The sequence below is a fragment of the Miniopterus schreibersii genome, assembly GCF_964146895.1.
Source record: "Miniopterus schreibersii genome assembly, chromosome: 4".
Taxonomy (NCBI): Eukaryota; Metazoa; Chordata; class Mammalia; order Chiroptera; family Miniopteridae; genus Miniopterus; species Miniopterus schreibersii.
Genome location: NC_138105.1, coordinates 86784002 through 86809347, shown reverse-complemented (window position 1 = coordinate 86809347; position 25346 = coordinate 86784002). Strand labels below are relative to the sequence as shown.

The 25346-nt window shown below is 47.2% G+C and overlaps 1 protein-coding gene across 4 annotated transcripts in view; it reads right to left on the bottom strand.

Annotated features, from left to right (window-relative positions):
• CYFIP2 (cytoplasmic FMR1 interacting protein 2) overlaps positions 1-25346 on the bottom strand; it is a 101084-nt gene that overhangs the window by 73109 nt on the left and 2629 nt on the right. For all 4 annotated transcript variants that reach the window (XM_081136327.1, XM_081136329.1, XM_081136328.1 and 1 more), the window contains exons 2-7: positions 14563-14702; positions 13012-13101; positions 7139-7216; positions 5281-5382; positions 2538-2719; positions 874-970 (exon numbers count right to left, since the gene is read on the bottom strand). In XM_081136327.1, coding sequence (XP_080992453.1) covers positions 874-970; positions 2538-2719; positions 5281-5382; positions 7139-7216; positions 13012-13101; positions 14563-14679 — 666 coding nt within the window. In that variant the 5' untranslated portion in view covers positions 14680-14702. The remainder of the gene's footprint in view (positions 1-873; positions 971-2537; positions 2720-5280; positions 5383-7138; positions 7217-13011; positions 13102-14562; positions 14703-25346) is intronic.

The following is a 25346-nucleotide window of genomic DNA, read 5'->3' as shown; positions in this document are numbered from 1 at the left end:
TGGGGGGAATGACCCAACCCAGTGCAGGAGAGCGGGGCCAGCAGGAGTCTCCCTCCTGGCAGGACACAGCAGTATAAAGACATTTCTCCTACCACAAGGATCTGACAACATGGGGCTGCGTCTCCAGGAAAGAAACCCAGAGCCTCAAAGCTGACAGCCTTTTGCATTTAACAAACAATAGGGAGGGCCCAGTGAAGCCAGTGGCAGCCCTGAGAGAGATTTGAGCCTAAAAACCCTTTGAAGATGGAGGGCCCCATTCAGCCTGGGTCCTGCTGGCATCCTTGCTATTTAGGCTGAACTGACAGATGAGCAACACAGGTTACATAAAATCAGAGTGTGACAGCCATAGCTGAATGGGGGTGCCCTAGCCAAGTGGTGGCAGTAATAATAGCTACATCTTTTATGTCCATGCCATTTGTCAGGTTCTGCATACTAAGGGCTTTTTGTACAGTATTTAATTTATTTCTTAACAACAGTCCTATGAGATAGATCCTTATAGTATTCTTAAAATAACAGTCCCATTCTACAGATGAGAAAACTGAGGGTTAGACTTAGCCCAAGGTCTCATGATGGGTCAGTGAAGGGTCTAGGGTTAGGAAACAAGGCTGTTTAACTCCAGAACCCATGCTTTCAATCTACACTAATGTGCGGGCAGGATACTGGCTGAGGAGGTGTTCAGGGGACGAAATTTGGGGAGGGTGAAAGGGTTGTCTATGGCTGGGATCAGAGTCCAGTCTCCAGCCTAATTCTGGTGTAGGGCAGTGGGAGTGTTAGGTCTGAATTGAGCTCCTCTGCTCTTGGTCCACCCAACCTCTAGGCTCCTGCCTGTGTCCCAGGACACCAAGCCAGGACTACCATGGAGTTTGCCCTCACCTGGGTGATCCTGTTGTGATTGGCCAGGAACATGGAAAGGTTCTGCGACTCCTGGATAGACTGGGGGTCTGCCATCTTCCTCAGGAACTGTGCCGCCCTGAAATACAGGAGTGACAGAGAGGAACGCTCAAGCTAACCAGCCTAAACAGGCCTCATGGGCTCCCACTCCACCTGACCCAAGTTACCCTGCCCCGAGGTTAACCATCTCTGACATCACAGATGACTAATGTCAATGAAAGCGTATGTTCTGGAGTCATTTAGAGTTGTTTACATGCTTGTGATAAGGGTACTTGAAATTAAGAGGCAAGAAAGCACTGGAGCTCAGACTCCAAGTTTAAGGGCAGCTAGCATCCTACCCACCAGCCAGAGGTGTAAGACAGACTGAAATGAGCATCCCTGGGCCGCACAGTGATCTCTAGTGAACTGCACAGTCACAGAGCAGAACTGGGGCAGGATGCTTTGTTTTTGTTGCGTATTATGTTCTTTACTGAAAAACCTCAGTGTTTCTAAAGCAAAGTATTACACAGAAAACCAAAGTCTATTTAAACTGTCAGGACTGCAGGTGAAGGGACGATGGGTGTGGGGAACACACGCAGGATGGGAAGAGAGAGACTGTGGGAGTCCAGACTTTTCCAGCCTACCCTGGGAACCTTCGTGAAAGGTGCCCTTTCTGAGTCAGGTTTGAGATGGGGCTTTGGCTGCTGGGCACCCCAGGGTTCACAGCTCACTTGGAAAGATAGCATTTTGAGAATCAGTCTTTTGTCTGCTCTCTCCAGTTACCTTGGAGCCCCAGAGCAATGTGGTTCCAGGAGGAGGGGCTCTTTCATCAGGGACCCAGAAATCCTTCCTAAGAGATGTGTCCAGACAACACAGGAAATCTGCTGCTTTTGACTCCCCGCCCCACTGTGAAGTGGCTGTACCTTGATTTCTGGAGAGAAATGGCCCCTTCCCCATTCTCAGTTCTCTCTTGAGCTGACACTGACCCCCAAGTGACCCCACAGGTGAGCACCTGTCCAATCGGAGTCCCCACCCACCACAGTGACTGATGAGGGACCTAGCACAGGGCCTAGCTGGAGCAATGGCAACCCTCCCTGGGTCTTCTGCATAAGTATTTTCAAGGAGGAGCATCCTCTCCTTCCTATGAAGCCAGGGAGGCTATGGGCCCAAGGAGGCCACCACAGGGCACGGTCTCCCTGAGATGAGCCCATATCGAGGAGAAAAGTGGAGCTGGGGGGCGGAGGGGAACCAGACCAGCATCGTCTGGGTACCCGGATCCAGGTACGCAGGGACTTTTCAGCTCTGGGAGCCAATCCATCCCATCTTTCATGAACTGGCTTTCTGAGTCTTGCAGGAATGACTAATGTGACCATTTTATGATGATCCTACTGGTCCTGTCCTCTATGGGACAAGAGAGGACACTGCTGCTCCGCAGGCTGGGGAAATGAGGATCCGATTCCATCTTGAGACAGAAAACCCAGTTCTCCCAGGACTCAGCTCTGCACCTTACTCCTCAAACCGCAAAAACAGGCCCGCCCACCCCCTCCCTGTGTGCGTGGGGAGTGGCTCGGCTGGTTCTGGAGAAGGAGCCTGTTAGAAGGGCTCCATCTTCTTCCTTCCCCTGGCCTGCTACCCGGGAAGTGAGGGGTGGGGGCGGGGGGGCTGACCTCTTGTAGGCCGAGTGGTCGTTCTTGACGCTGCATTTCATGTTCTTCAGCTCGTCCAGGACTGCGAACATGTTGATGAACTTGCCCAGCGTCAGGAGGTAGGCCTCGGAGACAAAGTCCTTCCTCCGCTCGGCATGGCACAGCCGCTTCACCTCGCTGCAGAAGCGCTCGATGGCCTTGCGCTGCAGGCAGGGGGCATGAGTAAGGTCGGGGCAGCCCGGGGTGGGCGCGGGTCACAGCGCTCCCAGGTGGGGAGCAGGCTCAGGGCTCCCCTGGGGCCCTAGTCAGAGCCTGGACATTTAGAGAAAGGCAGATCCGCCAGGAGGCCTTCCTCCGAGGAGTCCCTACATCCATCCAAAGCTGATTTCTCCCCACCGCCCCAGTGAGTTGGACCAGTGAATTCCTTCGTCAGGCCTTTGCAGGGAAGCATTGTGTGTTACTCATTTTTGTATTCCAGCACCTAGGACAGTGCCAGGCACCACAACATAAGGGGGCAGAGACAGAGAGTAAGAAAGACATTCAGAGAAAGAGGTTCATTCATCCAATAAATAGCATTTACTGAGTATCTACTACGTACTAGGCACTATTCTAGTCGCTGGAGTAAAGAAGGAACAAAACTGAAAAAAAAATAAAATCTACCTCAGGGGCTTATATTTCAGTGACGGGAGACAGAAAACAAAATAAACTACTTCTGTACATTACAGTGTGACATGTGCTATTGAGGAAAAGAGAGCGGGAAAAGGGGTAGGGAAGGCGCTTGCCTGGAGCTGGGGCAGATGGGGGTATAATGGGGTGATAGCGAAAGGGAATGGGATTTCTTTTTGGGGTGATGAAGATGTTGTAAACTGACCTTGGTAATGGACACACAACTCTGTGAATGTACTAAAAACCATTGAATTGTCCACTTTAAATGGACAAATTACATGGTATGTGAATTATATCTCAACAGATCTGTTACCAATAAAAGCAGTTGAACAACAATCATGAAACAAGGCTAAAGCAGTAATCGATATATATATATATATATATATATATATAGAGAGAGAGAGAGAGAGAGAGGGAGATGGGAAGGGGGGGAGGCAGACGAGACGGAGGGGAGGGGAGATAAGTTACTCCGTACACATGCTCTCCACTCCCCAGGCTGGGATGCCCACCAGCCAGTAATTCCTCTCTTGCGAAGACCAGACCAGGGGACACTTTTTCCTTCCAGAGCCCAAGTCCAACAACACTTTCTGTGTCTACAACAACTAATACGAGACCCACTCACTCATCACACGTGGCTGCTGAGCACTTAGCTGGGGCAATGGAGGAACTGAGTTTTACATTTTATTTAATTTTAATTACTGTAAATAGCCACATGGGGCTGCTGTACTGAACAGTGCATCTCTCGATGATCTCAGAGCCTTTCTCGGTTTCTGGATAGTTCGTCTTTCTTGGGCCTTCCTTCCTAAAGAGTCCATGATGCTAGTAACAGCAGCCTCAACGTCTTAAACTTCCTCTGTAACTAGGGCTCCACTTGGCTTTTTAAAAATAGGCCGTGAAATAGGTGTTTTTTCCAAGGGGAAAAAACTGAAGGTGTCAGAGGTGCTAAATAACTCAGAGGCACACAGTCGCAGTGTGGGGGAGCCTGGGGTCTCTCTGCCTCGGAGGCCAGCGCTCCTGCCCCGGGCGGCAGGCATCTGCACCTTCCCAGACACCACAGCCCCGCCCAGGAGGCCAGCACACTCGGCCAGTGCCTGGAAGTCTATTTCTGTACGAGGCTCAGCTCTCAGCGGAGCGTGTGCAGGGAAGGGTATGCGGCATGACCTCCGCCCTGGGTAGACTGGCCTCAAAGTGCTCAGCCTGCATTCCTGAGCATAACAATCAACCTGTTTGCCTTAATTTTCCTTGGTTATTTCTGTTTAACCAGCTGCCCTCATTTTTTTAAAAACTAGTTTGCCCTCTCGAAAGCCCTTGGCTGTCTTTTCTCTTTTTCTCCATTAAATGATCACTCTTCCTGGCTTCCCAGCTGGTGTCCCTGCTGTCACTCCTGTCCCCTCCCACCTCTCACATCTGCACTGCCCCCACCTCCCACCCATTTCCCACACGGCAGCCAGATGCAGTAAAACCTCACACCAGATCGTGCCATTAGAAACCTCCAGGGGCTTGTGTGGTGCTTGAATAGAATTCACATATTCTTTTCACGTCCTGCTTCATGGCTTACGGTGCCCTGCAGGACTGGGTCTCTGGCTGCCCTCCGGCCTCACCTTTTATCACCTCCCCCCCTTCTCACCCGGCAGCCTCCCTGGCTTCCCTCTGTTTCTTAAACACGTTAGGCTCCTCCAGGCCTCAGGGCCTTGGCCTTGACAGTTCCTCCTGCCTGACACCCCCTCTTCCTCGGATCATCACACACCAGCCTTCTCATCACACAGATCTCAATTCAAATGCCACCTCCTGAGGGGCCGGCCCTAAAGCTGCACTCATGTTGCAGACGCCCTCCAGCCCAGAGATTTAAAAAATGCTATTTTATTCATAGCACGTATTATGCCGTGAGAATTATTGTGTGTTGTTTGCTGTCAGTCTCTCCGCCTGCCCAGAACACAATCGTGTGCTCGCTAGGATGGAAATTACACGCAGGGTGGGGGCTGTCCCGGACACTGAAAAATGAATGAATAAATATCATGGCCACAAACCCAGACCCGTGTGTCCAGGAGAGTGGGGGTCTTCTCGAATCTCCTGATCCAGGTTCACCCGACCTCCTCACCTGGAAGTACATGAACTTCATGAGCTTGGTGACCTCCGGCTCCAGCACCTCCACCGTCTTCTCATAAATCTCCACTCGGTTGGGCTGCTCGTTGCATTTCACCTGTGGGGACAGGGGTCTCAGACATCCTGATTTGCCCCGGCAGTCTTGGTTCATGCCTGCTGTCTTACTAATGGGCCTCTTTTTTACTCTCGAATGCACCTCATCTAGGATGAGAAATGACAAGGTCACCCTAGTGAGAGGCGGCTAGGGCAGCCCTGGGGGCAAAACTGCTCCCCAGACACTGCAGGAAAGAAACCGGCTGGTCCTCAGAAGGGAACTGTCCGCCCCTTCAGTCTGTCTGTAGCATGACCAGGAGCCGTACACACATCTATATTGATCTGTAAGGTCTCCTTCCTTCAGCCTTTTCCTCACTCCGAGCCTAGAGGGGCCCCGCCAGATCCTCAGCAGAGAAAGCGCTTCGTCTGCTGCTCTGGACACACGTGGGGCAGAGCGCCCTGGCCATACTCGGTCACCGAGAGCCCCCCGTGCTCGGCCCACTGGTTTTCAACACATCAGAATCACGTGGCAGATGCTTTCACAGCACGCACACCCGCGACTGCTAACAGGGCAGCCGCAACTGACGAGCGAGCGAAGGGTAAGCACGCGGTCATTCTTCACACTGTTGTTTAGGAATTCTTAAAATAGGGGCAACAAGCCCAATATCCACAGTCGATGACTGAATGGATAAAATATGATGCCCTCATTCAGTATCATTATGTAACTGCTGCAAGGAATGAGACAGGTCTGTGTCATCTGACGTGGAGAGACCGCCACCATAAAGCGACAGGCGAAAGCTGGTACAAGACAGGAAGAGTAACGTAATCTCATTTTTGTTAAACAAAACAGTGTGAGTTTGTTTGTTCATATATGTTACAGGCATAGACAATATGAAAGATGCAAAGCAAACTATTAATAAGTAGTTACCCTGGGGCTGGGATCAGAGGAAGGGAGAGGAACACATCTGTGCCTCTTTGATTTTTTTAAAATGGGACTCATGAATTATGTGATGAGCGTAATGAGGGTAACATATTATCTGTATGTGTCAACATGAAAATAACGTCCATAATATTCTTTATTATGGACGTTATTTTCAGAGCAGAATAGACTCAATGACATGGAAGCATAGATGAGACTGACGAATGTCAGAGGGATGGAGGAGGGCGGGTAGGTGGAGGGGGAGAGAGTAACCAAAGAATTTATATGCATATATGCACAACCCAAGGGCACGGACAATGGTGGGGAGAGGGACTGGGGAGGGGGAAGGAACGGGGGGGAACGGATCATTGGGGAGAAAAAGGGACATCTGTAATATTTTAAACAAAAATAAAATTAAAAAAATAAATAAATAACATGTAAAAATCAAGTGGCAGAACAATATCAGTAAGAAGCAACACACTTTTGTAAATAATTATTTACAAAATAATAATCATAGAAATATTCATGATAATCAACGAAAAAGATCCGGACGAACAGGTGGCAACATGTCCGTGGCGATGACGCTCTATTGGGAGGTCGGTTTGGGGGGGGGTAAGGAGGTGGGGGCGCCTTGCTTTTTTACTTTATGCCTTTCTGCAGCGGTTTGGGTGTCGTCAGTTAGCATATACTGTTTTCCAAATAAAATATACTGAACCACTATGTTTTGAAGTTGGCGACGGTTTTATGGGAAACTCTCCCAATGTTTTCAGCATGCCCCCTTGGAGCAGACGCCCTGCTTCTCCCTGCCACCTAGAGAAGCTGAGCTCTCTGACCGGGAGTAAGGTGGAGGGTGGCAGTGCCCCCTGGCAGCCGGGCAGCCAGCGGGGAAGGGCGGTCTCACCTGCGGGATGGCCCGGGAACAGCTGCGCCAGGTGTACAGCATGACCGCATACTCGTGCCCTTCCTCCAGCATTTCGTTCTGAAAAGCAAAACACGCTGGTCAGGGGGAAACTGGCGCCGATGCCACAGGGCTTCTCCACAGCCTGCAGATCCTCGCCGCGCCGGGTGGGCTGTGGACCAGCGGCCCCCGTCACCCGGGGGGCGTCTTAGGAACGCAGAGTCTCGGGGCGCTGCCTGAGTGTACGGAATCAGAATCTGCATTTCGGAAACATTCCCAGGTGACACCCTCCCGAGTGCACAGTAAGTCTGAGAAGCACTGGCCTCGATTACTCTCACCAGACACCAAGGGCTCTGTAGGCAGGCCACAGTGCTCACACATGGACGCCGCCTCATAAGGAAGGCGGCAGGTCTGCTTGTTCCAACAACAGAAGTCATCCCAGATATTCTGTGAGAAGAAAACAAGCAAGTAGCAAAACAGCATGTGCAGCAGACAGGCTAAATCAGCCAAGCAAAGAGCAATAATTATGAAAGTGTATTACTGCACAATGAAAGATATTTCGGAGGAATATGTGCCACCCGATGGCTAGCAGGCTCTCTGTGGAGCGTTCGCTTCCCCTATCACATAGGCCCATAATGCGTGTGCTTTTTGTAAGAGCCTACCTTACTATTTCACAAGCAGGGAAATGATTAAGATCAATTTTTTTAAATAATGCAGAGCGGATAGCGAAGCCGACAATAGCATGAAAAAGAAATCTGAAAAATACAGTGATGTGACTCGCTTCACTTAGTAAGTGCTACTGTGGAAAGAGCCCTGAACTCAGGGCGCAAACATCTGGGCTCAAGTCTCAGCCTGATCGCTCTTTGGCCTTCAGGAAATCGCTGAACCTAAGATTCTCCACTTAGTGACAATAACAACCGCAGAGAGTTTTAGGAGAATTAAGTGGAATAAAAACACACACACATACACACACTACGTAATCTGGAAAAAAGAGTCTGGCAGTTTCTTAAGAAGTTAAACACAGAGCTACCATATGTCCCAGCAAGTTCGCTCCTTGCTAAATGCCCACGAGAAAGGAAAACATGGGTCCACACGGGAACTCTGGTATTTGGTCACAGTAGTATTATTCTAATAAGCAAAGGTGGAATCAACCCAGGCGTCCATCAGCTGACGAGTGGATAAATGAAATGTGGTACATCCACGGGATGGAACAGCATCCATCTATAAAAGGGATGAAGTGCGGACACGGTATACAACACGGTTTCACTCTGAGGACACGATGCCACGTGAGAGAAGCCGGACACAAAAGGCCACATACTGTAGAATCCAGTTAGAGGAAATGCTCAGAATCGACAAATGCACAGAAGCGGAAAGGAGATCAGCGTTTGCCAGGGAATGGGAAGAGAGAGGAACTGGGAGCGACCTAACGGGTTTGGGGTTTCCTTTCGAGGGGATGGAAATTAGATAGTGGTGATGGTTGTCTAACATGGTAAATATATTAAAAAAACAACAACACTGAACTGTACACTTTAAAGGGTGAATTTTATGTTCTACCTCAAAAAACATAGTAAAAAAGAATATTACTAAACCATCTCTTTTGTAAACTGTATTGATATAAAAATGAACGCTTACTGATTTATTTTTTATTCCACATAGCATGTCCTTTCATATCATCTTTCTAGTACAAGGACAGATTTAATTTGGAGTTTATTACTTTTTATAGGCTTGTTTTCGACAGCAAATGTCACCGACAACTCACACTTTTAAATCAGCACTTTTAAATCAGTAACGAGCTGTCCTTGAGACAACAGAGAACCAAGATTAAGCCCGGTGGCAGAGGTGGGGTATTGTGGGCCTCCTGCTGCAGTTACTTCAGAACACGTGTCAAAAAAGGGAAGTGACAGTAACGTGAGGAACAGGGTCTACTCGTTAGCACCAGGCTGTCCACTGGGAGGCGTGTGTCCCAACTCAGGCATCCAATGAATGTTTGACTGAGCACTGAGGGGTCCCAGGCCCTGCGCTACGTGCTGGGAGTAGGGCAATGGACAAGAATTCTATGGACTCTGTCGCATGGACAGTGCAGATGACCATCAGCCAGGTTTGTTGTATAGCTATGCCTGGAACATAGAGGTCAGGATGGGATGGTGAAAAGAGCCGTTGGTGGGGCCACAGGAGACTTGACTTCTGGTCCTGGCTCTGTCAGGCCCACATTTTACCATGTTTGGAGGTAAAGAGTGGCCTAAATCACTGTCTCACCCCTGACTGTACATTAGTCACCTGGGGAACTTTGAAAACCCCTGATGGCCTGGCCGGGTATGGCCCAGCGGTTGAGCGTCGACCTAGGATCCAGGCGACTGGGTTCGATTCCCGGTCAGGGCACATGCCCGGGTTGCGGGCTCGATCCCCAGTTGGGGGCGTGCAGGAGGCAGCCAATCAATGACTCTCTCATCATTGATGTTTCTATCTCTCTCTCTTCCTCTCTTTCCTCTCTCTGAAATCAATAAAGGTATATTAAAAAAAAAAAAGAAAGAAAACCCCAGATGCCCAGGCCATGACCTTCCAGAACTGAACCATCAACCCTGGGGCGGGAGCCCGGGCATCAGGATTCTTAATACCCTCCAGGTGAATCCAGTGGGGAGCCCAGGATGACAGCTGCAGGACCAAGGATCTCTAGGGTCCCTTTACTTTTGTAAGATTCTGTATATCTATGACTTAAACCCAATGTGAGTTCAGCTCAAGTTTCAGGACTGGTAGTGACAGACTATACCTCTGGGCGCTCACTGTGGACACTCAGCCCCTATCTCACCTCCAGCAAAGAGCCCTGACTGTTCCAGGTAGCTGGCCAATTACATGGCTCGTGTACTTCCTCTGCCTCCCCTCTTCCCTCTGGCTAGCCCGCCCTTTGAGAGGTTCACCAAGTGCAGGCAGGAGAAATACAAGAAGGTGGGTATCGAATGCAGACGCTTTGCCGCTGATAAGGTACCCTAGGGAGAGATTTAGCAAGGCACAAGGCAGAAAGTGAGGTTTTGGCATCAATCATGAATGTCAACGGTACACCCTATTCTTGACCACCTGAAACCGTATCAACCCTATCCCGGTGTCGGCAGAATAGTGGCCCCACAAACATGCCTGCACCCTAATCCCCTAACTGTGAATACAGTACCCTCCATGGCAAAAGGGACTTCACTGATGTAATTAAGTCAGAAACCTTGAGGTGGAGAGGGAGGTTGTCCTGGATTATCTGGTGGACCCCAGGTAATGACAACTGTCCCAATAAGTGAAAGAGGGAGGCAGGACAGTCAGAGCTGGGATGTGAGGGTGGAAGTGGAGATTTGGAGTGACGAGATTGCTGGCTGGAAGGGGCTGAGCCAAGGAAGGTGGGCCGCCTCCAGAAGCTGGAAAAAGCCAAGAAACAGTCCTCTCCACAGCCCTGCCAACACCCTGACTTTAACCTTGTGAGATCCATGGCGGACTTCTAACCGAAAGAACTGTAAGCAAACAAACTTGTGTTGATCTAGGTCACTAAGTTTGTGATAATCTGTTATAGCAGAAACAGAAACTGCAATCCCCCTCCAAACAGACCCCTCCTTCTGACTCACCCATTGGTGCCCCTGACCTGGTATCTTTAGGAGACCGCAGTCAGGGTAGTCCCACTCCCTCTAGTGACTGGTAAGCCAGGGGGAGTTCACCTCCAGGGTCTCTCAGACCCACATCCTTAGCGGTTCCTCAGGCCATCGCCCTCGTTCAGCCTTTACTACGCCAATGCAGATAACCTTCTCCCAGCGATAACTTTATCTCAGTTGTCCGCCTCACAACTCATTCTACACATAACTAACACGTGAAAGTTACTCCCCACACACAGGTCTGTTCATATTTCTCCCACAGATAAAAATTTTCCATTGCTTTTGCTTTTGTCTTAAATGAATGAAAACCCTCTATGACGGGCTGAATTGTGTCCCTCCAAAATTCACACGTTGAAGTCCTAACCCCAGCACCTCAGAATGGGACTATATTTGGTGACAGGGCCTTTAATAAGGTGATTAAGTTAAAATGAGTCCCTTAGGGTGGGCCCTAATCCAATCTGACTGGTGTCCTTTCAATGAGAGGAAATTTGGACACAGAGACACCATACACGTGTGTGCGCACAGAGGACAGACCATGGGAGGACAGTGAGAAAGCGGCCGTCTGCAAGCCAAGCAGAGAGGCCTCAGGAGAAACCAGCCCTGCTGACAGCTTGATATTGGACTTCTAGCCTCCAGAACCATGAGAAAATAAATTTCTGTTATTTAAGCCACCCAGTCTGTGGTATATCAAACAAATACACCTTCTATGCACTGACCCTTATCTGTTTTTCCATAAATACCAGGGGATTTCTTTATGTGTACCTTACACTCCAAACCCAGGCAGTCTTTGAAAATTTTTGCCTCTATGCTCTTGCTCATGTTGGTTCCACCCGCTGGGATGCGCTTCCCATCTCATCTCTGATACGCAAAATTCTAAATACGCAGGACAACAGAGCTCAGCAGAAAGAAGTCAGGACTGGGAAGCTAAGTCCTGGATTCCAGGTGCATCCCTGTGATTTACTAGCTGTGGGATCATGAGCAACTTGCTTATTAACTTCTCTAGGTATCAGTTTTCTTATCCCTAAAATGGGTATAATGATCTCTTTGCAAGTTGCAGGGCTGTTATAAAGCTCCAATGATACTATGTGTGAATGTACCTTATACATTTTAAACTACCATATATATATAGTTATAATGCAATGTGTGTGTATTTACATATTTTATATGTACACATATTTATATTACAAGGCCCTCCTCAAAAGCTACTTCCTTCATCAAGCTTTTTTCTACACATTCGAAGCCCCTTCAAAACAAAGAACTCTGTACTTTTACCATGTCATTTACCATTAATTTTGTGGACTTTTATTGGTCCGCAAAGAGTAGTCTAGAGCACAGATTTTATAGTCAGACTGACCTGGGTAGAGCTGTCACTTGTCAGTGGCAGGACTCCACGTAACTTACTTAACTTTTCTGGACTTCAGTTCTCTCATCTGTAAAATGGGTACTGTAATAGAACCTGCCTCACAGGGTTTAGGTAAGGACTGAGACGATGCATTTAAAATATCTGCATAGAACATGTTTGATAAACGGTAACCTTGTCTATTTCCCACTTGCCTCACTGAGAATCAAGACAGGGCTCTATTTATCCTTGCATCTCCCCTCCCCAGCATTTAGAACAATCTCTGCAGGTCCCAGGAGCACACTATTTATTAAATGAATGGGCAGGGTATGGTAAGACCAGGTTTTAGAGTATAGCTGATACAGTAAGAAAGGTTCACGAAGCTGCAGGCACGGCCTGTGAATGAGGAATCTGGAATTCCTCACATTTCGGGGCTGCATGAGAATAAAATCCACGAAAGCCCGAGAGGGAAGGGGTGATACCTCACAGATGGGTCAGACACCTGACCCATTACACAGCTGGCCCCGCTTGGGAACAATTTAGGCCACTGGCTTCCTCGAGTCAACAACATGTTATTCCAAAACCACTGTCCCTTTTCTGAGAAGCCTTTGTTTTGCTCAAAAGACAATATTCCACACAGCCAGTAATCTATAAAGTATAAAGAAGGCAGGATCAAATCACATGTTAACCCGAAGGCTATTGAAGCTCAGGGAAGTGAAGAGTGGGGATAAAGTCGGGTCCTAAAGGTGAGCAGGATTTGCAAAGCTGGAAGATATGGGATCGCCATGGCCCTAGACACTGAGCAGGGTGGGCTAGGTGTGAGAATGGGCTTAAGGAGATGGGTCTGACTGAGCAGGGGGTTCCTAGAATAGCCGCCCACAGCCCCTCCTGCCCTGGCAGGGTCAGAGACTCACCATGCTGGAGTGGACTGTAGCCTGTTCGATGTACCTTGCAATGCCTGTGACAAATGCATTCCTGTCCTCGAAGTTCGTGTCAAAGTTAGCCTGTGGGAATTGGAGGATGGGAACATTTCGTTATTGGAAAACAGGTCCAACGTGGCTGGGTGCCCAGGGAACACACTGCTGCCAACAAATGCCTCCATATCTCTGCAGAAAGCTATGTCCACATCACCCTGTCATCTTCTCCACTCTGGGCCACACTTGGCAGGAGCCACCTACAGGCAGAGCCCACTTCCGCTCCCCATCAGGTTGGCCCAGCTGGGCACCCGGGAGAAAATGCTGACTTACGCTCTCCACAGCTAATAGCTGGGGAAAGTTAGGATGTGCACTGCTTTCCTTCAGCAGCTGCACAAATACTCACCTGAGGTGCAGATACATATGCACGAGGATAGCAACTGCAGCATTTTTTTGTGATAGAAAAAAGCTGGAAATCATTCAAATGTCCATTAACACTGAAAGGCTAAATAGATCATAGTATAGCCATACAATGGACTTATACGTAACACATGGTGGTTACAAATACTGTGGTAGCACTGTAATATGGTAGGGGGAAAAATCCTAAATAAATTTTAAGTTAAAAAAGTCAAATCATAGAGCAATATATACAGTATGAGTCCTTTATTATATTAAAATATATATATACATATATGTTAAAAATGTGTGTGTGTATAGACATAGTTACAAGGAAATTTTTATTTATTATATTTTTCTGTATTGCTTATAATAAAAATATATATATAATTAAAATTTTAATCTGGGTTAGAAAATGTGAATAAACAGTTTATGAGTTGAACTACAGGCATGTGCTTCATAAATCTAACCAGTGAACGAAATTAAAAATATATTATGCACTATATTTAGTCTCATTTAACAGTCTAGGAACTTTCAAAAGGTCAAATACAGCTAAGAATTTCAAATTAATTTATTCTTTCTTAGCACGGCATGCTCACCCTGCACACCCCGACCAGGGGTTACTGCAGGCCAGAATCCGGCTGCACGGTGCCCTTCCCCCCCAGGCCCCGGTGATCACGGTTTTGAGTCACCTGATCATGGTTTAGCACAAACTCGCTGTCTTGGACAAAAGCAAACAACTGTGACGGACTTCCCTGAGCCATTAGCTGCTGTGGGGAGTTGAAGAGCTCTTCTCACATACATGAAGGAAAAGTAATTACCCAGGCAGGCTCTAGGGGTTTCTAAATTGCAATATTTAATTCATGAGGTCAGAGCTGCCAAAGCCCTGGTTGGTGCTGCAGCAAGAACAGCCGGGAAGGTATTTGGGGTCAGAGCAGATCAACAAGCCTTCCCCGGGGAGCAGGAATAGCTCTGGTGTACATTTACCAGCTAATCTATTCCTTACACTCAGCTCCTCCAGGGCGCCGGGGACTCCATCAGCTCATGACCTTCCACCTTCTAGATGCAGACCTCCCCCTTCCCTCTGCCTGCAGGGCAAACCCTCTTAGGGGATCCCCAGAGCTCCTGAGCCCCCGGAGCCTTGGGAGAGTTTACCTGGTACATGATGGAGGAAGGCGGAGGCTCGATGCATGGCTGCTGGTCAGGGAGGGGCAGTTCCTCCAGCAGGTCCACGTTGGACAGGGCATCTTCCAGGGTGACGTGGGTGGTCATGGCTGCAGTTTCCGTATCCCGCACTGAGGGAAAGGAAGAGAAGCACCATGAAGAATTTCAGGGGCCTCCAAACGCTTCTCTCAGTCTCACCCTGTCCAGGCTCCTTCCAGAGAATACAGGGAATTAACATGCATTGAGACCATACTTGCTATTTCTTCACAAGGTGCCCTCAACCTGCAGCTGATATTTGAGGATCTCTTCATAGTTTACAAAGTACTTTTATGTCTATGATCTCAGCTGAGCCACACCACAACCCTCTGTGATCAGCATGCTAGGTGGTATCATATCCACAGAGCTGATAAAGAAACAAGGCTCAGAGACGTTATGTGATACCCACACAACCAAGGGCAAAGGACCTCGAATAATGCCTGATGCTAGGACACAGGCCACGGTCAGCCCACTGTTCTTCATGAGAAAATTTATCAGTTCTCCGCTTAAATGATTGCTCAGCACCAATATCCGTGACTGCAACAGCCAAGATTATCCACTTGAAACCAGAGCCTAGGTTGTACCAGCTAATTCAGCTGAGCTAAAAGAATTCAGACTCCAGCAATATTAACCTTATTTGCAACAATGGAAGAGCCAGCCACTGGCCTGCGTGTGTTTTGTGAGCCGCACCAAACAAATCAGCCCTGAGTGGAGATTTTTGTGTCTGGGTGCTAGCAGAGTGCAGTGGCTTCAATGAGGACTTACAGGCAGGGAAGCTGAAGAAGATCTGAACAGCACAGTTACCCAACTTAGCAAAAGTGAAATGTTAATAAAAACTGACCATGACTTAGGCCATCAAGTTCTCCCAAACACAGTCTCCCAGAAGTCACATTCACTGATCACAGTGTGATAAAATCAGAAGTCAGTATGCAAAATAACAGCCCCAAACACCCCATATTTATGAAAATGTATAAAAACACACTTCAAGGTTATTTATAGCTAAAGAGGAATTCAAACAGAAATTATAGAATATAGAACTGAAAGAGAGAGAGCATAAATAAACGTCCTAAATGCATTAGCAAAAAAATAGGAAAGTGGAACTAAATGAACTGAATTTTCCATTCCAAATCTAAAGAAAGCATAAAAATCAACCCAAAGAAATGAGAATGTAGGGATTGATAATACAAAAGCAGACATACATGAAACAAGGAACAAAGAAAACCAAAACAGCAGACCACGTGGACAAAAATCTAAGAGCTGAGTTTTACAAGAAGATTAATAACAAGCTAACCCTTTAGCACATTTGAATTAGGAAATAAAGAGAAGGCCCACTGTGCCGCCAGGGAACCCCTCCCTCCCCACCCCCAATCACAGGGCGGTGTGAGATGTGCTTAAGGGCAGGAATACTATGAGCATCAGAGAACTGACCTCCTTCACTAGGAAATGGGGAGAAGGGGGCCAGGGGCTGAGACAGCTGGAGTGTACCCAACGGCTTGCTGCTCCTAAACTAGTTTCTCTGTTAGGCCTACGGCTGGGAAGGCAGATGGGGCTGAGCAGCTATGATTCACACTTCACTGAGTTCTCAACACTGGGCCCTGTCTTGCATTAGGGCAGCCAAGGTCACATCCCATGAGGGCACAGGGAGCTCAGAAGTGATTTCCCCCTCTGCTTCTGCAGGCACCTGGCCTCACTGGGTGGTTTCAGGCCCTCCCAACACCTATGCTTCTCCCTCTTCTCTCTTCTCTTCTGAATTCTAAGTGTGGCATTCAGTTTTACAGCAAAACCATTTGCCAATCCACAGAAAATACGGCCTTCTTTCTTACATTAATATTAAGTCCATTTTGCAGGAGGAGCTAATGATTTTATGGGGCATAATGATCTGTAAGCTCCAAAGCCCTGATAATACTCTTCATTAATTCAAATAATAACAGCAATAATAAAACTAAACATTTTTTAGCCCTTACTCTGTGTTAGACACTCTGCCAAACATTTGACTATTTTAATCTTGCATCAACCCTATAAAGGTAGGTACTATGATTATTCCCAATTTACAGATGAGCAAACAGTAACTGCATGAGTAGTTGCACAAGGTCAAGTGCTGGCAAGGGGTGGAGCCTAGGTTTGTCCTATAAAAAAGGCCAAGAAGCAGCCATCTATCTGTGATTACCAGGGTTGTGTCAAAGGGACCCAGGAGCCAACTTGAGGCAGCTTCCACTGGCCAAAGATGGGGTGATGTGCGCACCACTTAGCATAACTCAGTGGACTTGAAACAATATCAAATATGTTTCAATCCATGAGATCATAAAGACACTTAATAAAACTTTGGATTTTATTTATTACTGTTGGAGGACGCCTGTGAACCAACATTTATGTTGAAAATCAACAAATAAAGGGAAGAAGCAAACACTTAACCCATCTTTCCCATACAAACTATACTGCTAGAAAACCAAGTTGCAGAAGACAGAGATGTTTCCCTCTATGAAGTTCTTTTTCTCCAGAAATAGTGACAGAATTAAAATATTCCCGTTTTCCCAACCCCTAATAAACAAATGGATATAGGTGCTGACCATCAATTGTTACTAAATGAAGACTCCGACATTATGCGTCTCCTGATGGAAAAACACATCATTACTTTATGAGGAATGCTGGAGCCAAAACAAAAAACTCGAATCTCACCAAGTCTTTGATACCAACTGACAGGAAACAGAGAAGACAGCAGAACACATAAAAATACACCACAGTGATGCAATCAGTAAAATATAATCTTTGGGAAACTCTGCTAGACAAATGACTCAGTGCCTTCGACAAATAAATTGCAAGGAAAAAAAAAAAAAGAGAGATGGAGGGGGAAGCTATAGATGATAAGCCCTTATCTGGATCCTAACAAACCATCACACATATTAAATTATCACATTTATAAGAAAATTGGAAAATGTAATACTGACTCAGATATTTGATCATATTAAGGATATAGTGTTAGTTTTGAGATGTGATAATAATATTGAGTTTATGTTTTAAAGGAGTTCTTATCTTTTAGAAATACCTACTAAAATATCCAATTTTATAAATGTTGAAATTTCCCATAAAGCCCCCCACGCTCCGTATGCACTCCCAGTTCTAATCTACCTTCCCTTCCTTACCTTTCCTGACTCCTACTTGCCGGGACCTTTCTCCTGTAATGGGTTTCTTCTGGGCTCTGCAGACAGGTTTCCTGCTTTAACACAATAACCCTGCGCTTCCCTTGAAGAGAATCGTAAGTGAACAGCCTGCAGAGCCAGTAGGTTAGGAGTCTTTATTTCCTTAATACCACCTTTCTGCTCCCCTGGTAAATACAGCTTCTCTAATGGATTTCTCTGTGTGTTTGTAGATCACGCACTGCCTAAGGCAGAAGGAAATCAGATGTTTTTAACTCCAGTGCTGAAAGTCACTGCCAACTCCACGTCCATCAGAAAGAGAAAATGTCCTGGAGATTTTAACAGAGGTATACGTGGAAACTGAGTTCTTTTCTGGCCCGAGTGTCCTGCCTGTTATGCAGCCTTCTAAGTCTATGAACACATGGCCATTTTGTCATTCTGAAAGAGAAATTAATAAAATATTTAAAAATGAACAGTGTTCTGGGAGCGCCATTTGCCAGACACAGCTGCCACCTCTCAGTGTGGGGTCTCCATGGCATATTTAAATTTCGTGTCTTCACAACAAACTCCAATGCAGTGGCCTGGAGTCACCGAGACATGTAATAACATTGGGCTAACAGGCAATTTACTTCCAAGAAGGGCTTTAGGCCCCACCACGGCCCACGGCTGAGATGACCGTAGAGCCTGAGCAAGAGGAGTTGGGCCCGACAAATGCAGGACGGCTGCAGGAGAACCTGGCTTTGGGAATGCAGGCTCTGACTACCCACACCCCAAGCCCTGCCTCTCGGTAAGCAAAAGATGTGCATTGTCGTTTTCTGTTTGACATTCTGGAAGCAAAGTGAAAAGAGTAAGGCATTTGTACTGAAGTGGAATCCTAGGCTAAGTATGAGCTATGGGCTCAAATCCGTCACCTGCCACTTACTAGCTGTAGAGAAATAAGCATATTACTTAACCTCTCTGAGCCTCAGTTTCCTAATCTGTAAAAAGGTGCTAATGATTAACAGTCCCTGCCCTCAGGGATTTATCCTGAGAATTATATAACAGGAGGGCATGTGGAAAGCTTAGCTCAGCAGCAGGAACAGAGTGAGCACTTGGGAAATGTTAGCTGGTCAGGCGGCCTCCTTCTAACAGAGTGAATGGATGAATTAAACACTGCAACAATTCTTCCACCAAAAGGAGGCATTATTATTATCACACTAATATCTCCATTCTATAGGTCTTTCAGATTGACTTCCTCGAACACAACTACCCTGCGGGTTTGAGAAAGTGCAGGTGTTATTTTGGCTGTTTTTCTAAGGAGGGCACAGTGTCATTGAGAAGTGAAAACTTCCATTCAAGGTCACATGGTCCCCCAGTGGCTGCGGGCGGGCAGAAAGGGGATATCTTGACTCTCAGTTCTCTGCCTTTCTTCTAGACCACACCTACCTTTGTACCTTTATGAAACGTACCAACCACTTTGCTTTCCCCCCCCCCTCCAGTCTGGCTGCCTTTTCCTTCCTCAAGAACAAGACTCTGACAAGCTAGAAACATTAGGTAATTGTCCCCTTTGAGTTTTATGACAATCAAGAGGCCAAGGAATATTTCCTTTCTCTGTAAATCTCTTCAGGTACAAAGCAGCTAAAATAAAGAAGTAAAAATAAAACTTAAAATATTTGTATTTATATATACAATAAAATATTATATAAGTAAATAAATATAAAAAATTTTAAAAGAAGGTTTAGATGGTCCCCTTTAAAAAATATTTTTAAAGCACCATTTGACTGAGCAAGAAAAAAATCCGAGGAAGAAATCTGGAGTCTAGCCAGCTTGTCCATCATGGGTGTAAGAAGATGTGTCTGGAGTTTGTGTGGGGACTCAAGTTTGCTGTGACAGGTTATGGCTCCCTAGGTCATAGTGTTCCCCTAGAGTTGAGACCCTTTGACATGTCAGAGCTTCTTCATGGGTGTGGGGGGCCAAGCAGGGACATAGTCACATGTCTGCATCTTACAAGACTTCCATGGAATGCACCAGATTGGACCATGTAAGCTAATTCTGAGCAGGCCAGCAGGGAAGAATTTTACAGAAACACTCCTCTTATTCAGTAGCCAGTGTGGCTCTAAACCCCACAGGAGCCACTCAGAGTCACCTGTAGAGTATCACAGGTGCCAATCTGTAAAACACAGCCGCAGGTTCGAAGCAGGCTGAATGCGAAGAGCAGCAAGCCTCACAGCGGCGTGGAGAGGCGAGAGAGCTATACGCAGCGGAGAGGAGCGTACAGGTGCAGGAGTCTCAGCCACGCAGCGTGGGAGTGACAACTCGCCACGTTCCAACAGCCTGCAGAAGCATCGCCGGCACCGCGGTTTACAGCAGAACTCGACATGCTTCATACGTTGCCAGAATGATTCCACGGCTGCGAGAGACCTAAGAATGGTTACCTCCTTGGCCTCTTGATCGAATGTGAACTATATTCTCAATAAAGTCATTACCAAAGATATGTTAGTATTTGTATGACTACTTCTAGAAAATTTTGGGTACTCGAGCAGGAGTGACACAAAGACAGCTGGAGCGGAGCTTGGGGAGCTTGATGCCGCCCATTCAAGTAGAGACCGTGTTGAATAAAAATCAAAAGGGGACAGTAGGAGAGGAAAAGAGAGCAGCAGACACACCCATACTAACCCCCAGGGGCAGCTCCCTAGGCTGCAGGGTGAGCTGGACCACCACGGGCAGGGCCCAAGCCAGTCCCCTCCCCTCTGCCATCTGTCAGGTCCTGGGGCTGCCCCACCCAGGAGGAGAGACTTCTCAGACAACAAACGCCTCTGAGGTGGGTGACGGGCTTGATGAGAAGAAGATGGGCCGCAGCTCTCCTCCTCCTACCTGAGCTCTTTCTGAGGCTGAGAGTTGAGAAGGACTTGTGTGCACGTGCGGTCACCTGGCCCTCTAGGGACAGCACCAGGGCTAACCCTGACTTCCTGGGAAGACACAGGGACTCAACACAAGAACAGATATGACAGACTGTAAAAGAAAAAGGGGAATATGGGAGGGGGGAGGTGATGAATTCTAATTCTGCAATAAAACAAAAGGCCATGTAAGAAAAGAAATATAATCAAGGGCACTACTTGGCTCTCTCGCGATCATCATTTACACGTCTTAATAAAGTGGACACTTTCAAGAGGATTTAGGTTAAAACAGAGCTCTATTGGGAGATGGGGGCAGCGGAGGGTGGGGGTGGTGTAAGAAAGGGAAATCTTCATCCATCACAGCAGGAAGTAAAGAGACAATGCACAGACTAGGTAAATCAAGAAACAGCAGCGTGAGCATATCATTTAGAGATCTGGAGGCAACTACTGGAAAAAAAACAGTGAGTTAAAAGCGGCAGCCTCTCGGGAGAGGTGGGCACTGGGTGGTTGTTTCTCACTGTGCATCTTTCAATACTCTTTGATTTTTTTTTCAAAGCATATGCATGCATTGCTTTGATCAAAATTTTTAATAATTTACTTTAAAAGACAACAACCCAAGGCTCCTTTCTAGCAGTTGAGACATCTGGCCAGTCCCCAGCACTGTCTCCAGGCAGTCTTTGCTACGCAAGGGCCTTGCTTTGGGTCTTCTGGGACCAGAGGCCCTGTCACCTGCAGTTTCTCTCTACACAGGGGACCTGAGGTCAGAGTAGAGAAGGTTGTCAACCTAGAGCCTCTGGAGAAGACCTACCCTCCTTCTTTGTTAACAGCGAAGAAAGAGATCTTGGGGGGGCGGCACTGTCTCCAGGCAGTCTTTGCTACGCAAGGGCCTTGCTTTGGGTCTTCTGGGACCAGAGGCCCTGTCACCTGCAGTTTCTCTCTACACAGGGGACCTGAGGTCAGAGTAGAGAAGGTTGTCAACCTAGAGCCTCTGGAGAAGACCTACCCTCCTTCTTTGTTAACAGCGAAGAAAGAGATCTTGGGGGGGCGGCTAAAAGGCTCGCGTTTGCTGACTTACTCAGCTGCTTCCTGTGTTGTCAGGGTTGAGGTGGACTTGCTGTCCCAGATACCAGCCTCCTGGGAGTGGAGGAGGTCATGCCACTGAAGGCAGCTTGCTGATTTGCTCCAGGTGGGGCCTGTGACAAACCACCACAAGAGGGGCCCCTTTTATCTGGGGAGAGGAGCTGCCTTTCAGAGGCACCTGCTAAAACTGAGAAAGGGAAGCCACTGTGCCTGCTGGGGAAACAAAGAACAAGACTTCAGGTTTGGCTACCAGATCAGAGCCCACGGACCTCAGCTCCATCGAGGTGAAATTACAACTCGAATGTGGCTCAGTCTGAAGACTGCCTTTTGTCCTGAAACCACATTTTCACTCACTCTAAAAGGGCGACTTCCCTGACTGAAATATGGAGGGTGGCCTGGTAGTGGTTCTCAGCCATGATGCCAAAAGCTCTGTTGTGAAGGTTGTTGTGGCAACTTGTACTAATAATGATTTAAGTAGTGAGGTTTGCAAACAAGGTGCTTTTTGTTGTGTGTGAGGGAGGCTCAGTGTCCTCCCACGATATTATTGTTTGCATGCTCATCTCTCCTTAAGTGGGAGAAAATGAGAGAGTTGGGGAGGGCAGTAGCTGTGGGTATGATGTCAATATTGCCCATCGTATGTACTTAAGAAAAAAAAAGCAAAACCAAAAGCAACCAGTTAAGAATCATTGGATTGAGCCTCTCTTTCCAACTCAAAAGTAAATGACTTTTGACTATAGATGGGAAACTCCATCTCAAGGGCCTATTTCTTAATGATCACATTTCCCAACACAGGCTATCCATGTGGCCAGGGTGTTTAGGGTGCCACGAACCTGCCCATGGACATTCTTGCTTTGTGCCTTTGCTCAAACTCTCTTCACTCCCTACTGGGCTGTTTTCTGCCCTTCTCAAACCCTACCCTTGACTATTGTCAAGGCCCAATTCAAGACAAGTCGCCTCCATGAAGATGTGACCAGCTGAACTCCACCACAACCTGCATTTCTCTGGGTTCCTAGGGCACTCACAGTCTAGAGTCTCATTTCCTCCTGCATTATAAACTGCTTTATAGTTTACTAATTAATTGGATCACCCAAAGTCATCATTTTGGGGAGTTTGACCCATAGCAACTAGCGCAGAGCTGGGCACACACGAGGCATTACTTGATGAACACTTCATGAAAGATTTGTTGAATGCATGAGCCAATGGCCAAAATTCATGTCTTCTAGTTAAAAAAACAACAACAAAATTTAAAACATCATGGTCTTCAAGGTACACATCTAAGTAAGTTTTATTACTATAAGAATCTAAAGAGACCCCTAGGAAATTCTTCTGTCACACAGTTTTCACCTCAAACCATAAAGAGCACAACCTCGTTGTATCCCATGTGAAAAGGGCATACAAGGAGGTTGATGGCTGACCTTCAGAGTTAAATTCTTGTCTTACCAGTTATCGGTCTTATGGAATCACATTTTTTTAAAAAAAAAATCTTTATTGATTTGAGAGAGAGGAAGGGAGAAGGAGAGATAGAAAGAAATATCAATGATGCGAGAGAGTCATGATCAGCTGCCTCCTGCACGGGATCGAGCCGGAAACCTGGGCATGTGCCCTGACCGGGAATCGAACCTTGATCTCCTGGATCCTAGGTCAATGCTCAACCGCTGAGCCACGCCCGGCCAGGCAAGGAATGACATTTTAAAAGCACAAATCAAAATCATTCTCAGGTATCCCTTCACTTAATACTGAGTTGCTGAGTATCTTCTATGAGGGTTAGCCCTGCAGATGCTCTTTGATCTCGGCTGGGCCTTCAGTGGAGTTAGACAATCCTCTCATTCATCTCCAGCTGGTTTCTTATTCCACCCACGGACGCAGCTGCTCCAAACGTCCGGAAGTCTCTTGAACTTTCCTAACTACTCCACCGCCTTTGGCTTCTGCAGAAGACCTTATCTCCTGCCTTATTCAGAAGACAAGGACCACAAAACATGGACATACTAATCATCCCTCCGTTCCACGAAGAGATTGCAGTCTGAGAACCACTGCTCTAGGATGACATAATGATGATGCAACACAAAGTCAAACGTCCTACTGATGAAGTCATCACTGGGCCTTTCTTGGGCATCTCTCCAGAAGGCCATGTATACCACTCAGCCAGGAAGATCCCTGCAAGAAATCCTGTCTGAACCCAAGCTCTGTCTTGTCAAAACAATTTCTTTTATAACTTTGCACCCAGTTTGTTTTCTCCTCTGTTGCCAGGGTCCAAGAGGTATGGTCTGAATGGCTGTCCTTTGAGGCACATCACACACAGCCCTCAGCACAAAGGCACGGCTAGGAAGCCAATACCCAAATTCTTTGCATCCTGGGAGGTGTCCCACACCCACTCACTGAAATCTGAAGTGTCTTTGTACACACAAGGCCATCCAGGGGCCTTGACAGAATCTATGAATCACAAAATTCCTTTCAGTTTCCCTTTGGCACAATGGTACAGAGAGGCCACAGACTTGTCTTCTCAAATGGACACACAATATAGAATTAATAAATTGTTTCTTTAGGAATGGAGGGCAGCTATCCAAGAGAACCACACATTCTGGAACCTCCTCTCCTCTCTCTTTCCATGGCCTTTTCTTCTGACACTGGGACTTACAGACATGATCTCATCTTGGGCTCCTGTAGCGACAGGTAGGTAACAGGCTGGGCAGGCTCCTTTCCATTGCCCAATTTTTATTTTATTTTTTAAATATATATTTATTGATTTCAGAGAGGAAGGGAAAGGGAGAGAGAGAGATAGAAACATTAATAATGAGAGAGTGGTCATTGATAAGCTGCATCCTGCACACCCACGACTGGGGATCAAGCTGGCAACCTGGGCATGTAGCCCTGACTGGGAATCGAACCATGATCTCCTGGATCCTACATCGATGCTCAACTGCTGAACCACACCCAGCTGGACTCTGATGCCCAATTTTTAAAGTCAGAGAGGTCATGGCTGATTGAAAGGAACCCGGCAAGTCAGGGATCCATCCTGTGTCCTAAGTTCACAGTACTGCTCTGTCTGCCCGGAAGCCAAACATGCCTTCAACATGCTTGGTTGGTTGCAAAATGCTGAACACACACAGAGGAAGAGGTCCTTCCTGACCTGTGTCGAAATGTGAGAACTACCTCTGGGCTTCTGCTCAGCATATTCCTTCCCCCTTCTCTCTGCCTTCAGTATGTTACTCAAGAGCACTTCCTACCTGAAGTCCTTACTGATACCACGTCTTATCACTCTTTCCTTTGGCTGCCTTTTGCAGGTAAACCTGAGGCTGGGTTTCCTGGTCACAGAGACCAACTCCCCTAAGAAAAGCGAAATGCAGGAAGGCTCTGGAGGTAGAGGGGTTGGTAGGAGCTATGGGGTAACTGCACATACGAGTCACATTCCTAATGATTATGTAATTAATACATTTAGCAATAAACATACAAATATAATAGTACTATGTACTAGACACGTTACTGAGCACTTACACGCGTCCCTCATTTAATAAGAGCATCCAATGAAGTGCCAGCTCCTACCCCGCCGTTGCTGACCTGCCTCCTTGCCAGTCAAGCAGCAGCATGCTCCATCCCCTGGTCCAGCCTCCACCACCAAGGCAGCCCATCCTCCGGCCCCTAGACATGGCTT